The following is a 1,007-nucleotide window of genomic DNA, read 5'->3' on the forward strand; positions in this document are numbered from 1 at the left end:
ATCATTCCAATAAAAAAAAAAAATAGTAATATTTTTTTTCAAAAAATGTAGAATAATTGTGTGAATGAAATATATGGCATACATTAGAAAAAAGTACATATATATATATATATATATATATATATATGTGTTTTCTAAGTAGCAAATGTTATATTATAAACTAACGATATAAAATGAATAAATATATAGTATCAATTTATCTTGACATACTAACCTGGAAGTACAGGTTTTTTCCATCTTACTCCATCCACTCCAGCAAATAGAAATAAATTATTCTTCTGACTATCATCACTTTTGAGACATAAAATACCCCCTAACTGCGCCAGAGCTTCAATTTGAAGAACACCAGGCATAATTTGTTTTTGAGGAAAATGTCCATTAAAAAAAGGTTCATTTGTTGATACTTGCTTTAATCCAATAATTGTTTTATTAGGCTGCATATATATTACTTTATCAACTAAAAGGAAAGGATATCTATGTGGAAGAATTTTCTTAATATCTTCTATATCAATACTTGTATCATAATTAGGAAAGGTTAAATTGAATGAAATATTTTGTCCGTTAATATTGTCTTGGTTTATTTGAGAGGATACATCATATATTCTATTTTGTTGTTTCTTAATTATTTGATCATACATATTATTATAATCAGCTTTTTTGTATAATCTTTTTGGTGAGTGTCGTAGAAAAAAAGAATTCTCCCTTTTTACATCTATCATCAACACGAAAGGTAAAACAATAACAGCAATATGGATGATAAGAAAATGCATTTGGTTATATTTAAAAAAGTCTAATGAAAATTAAACTGGAAAACACAAAGTTGTACGTGCTAATAAATATATAAATATATATATATATATATATATTTTAAATGTTATATGTTATTATAGCATATAAAAATATATTTGTATAATAACTATTTGTGGGGGATACACATATATACATATATACATATTTATATATATATGTGAATTTTTTTCCCTCTTTAAACAGTGGTGCCAAATAAG

At 24.0% G+C, this 1,007-nt stretch overlaps 1 protein-coding gene across 1 annotated transcript; it reads right to left on the reverse strand.

Annotated features, from left to right (window-relative positions):
- Positions 1-214: 214 nt before the first annotated feature.
- Positions 215-770, reverse strand: PRSY57_0019100 (beta-hydroxyacyl-ACP dehydratase, putative; the record flags this gene model as incomplete). The annotated part of the gene is made up of 1 exon (XM_020114256.1): positions 215-770. A coding segment is annotated over one exon (556 nt), but the record flags the coding sequence as incomplete, so codon positions are not given.
- Positions 771-1,007: the final 237 nt, after the last annotated feature.

This window comes from Plasmodium reichenowi, assembly GCF_001601855.1.
Source record: "Plasmodium reichenowi strain SY57 chromosome Unknown, whole genome shotgun sequence".
Classification (NCBI taxonomy): Eukaryota; Apicomplexa; class Aconoidasida; order Haemosporida; family Plasmodiidae; genus Plasmodium; species Plasmodium reichenowi.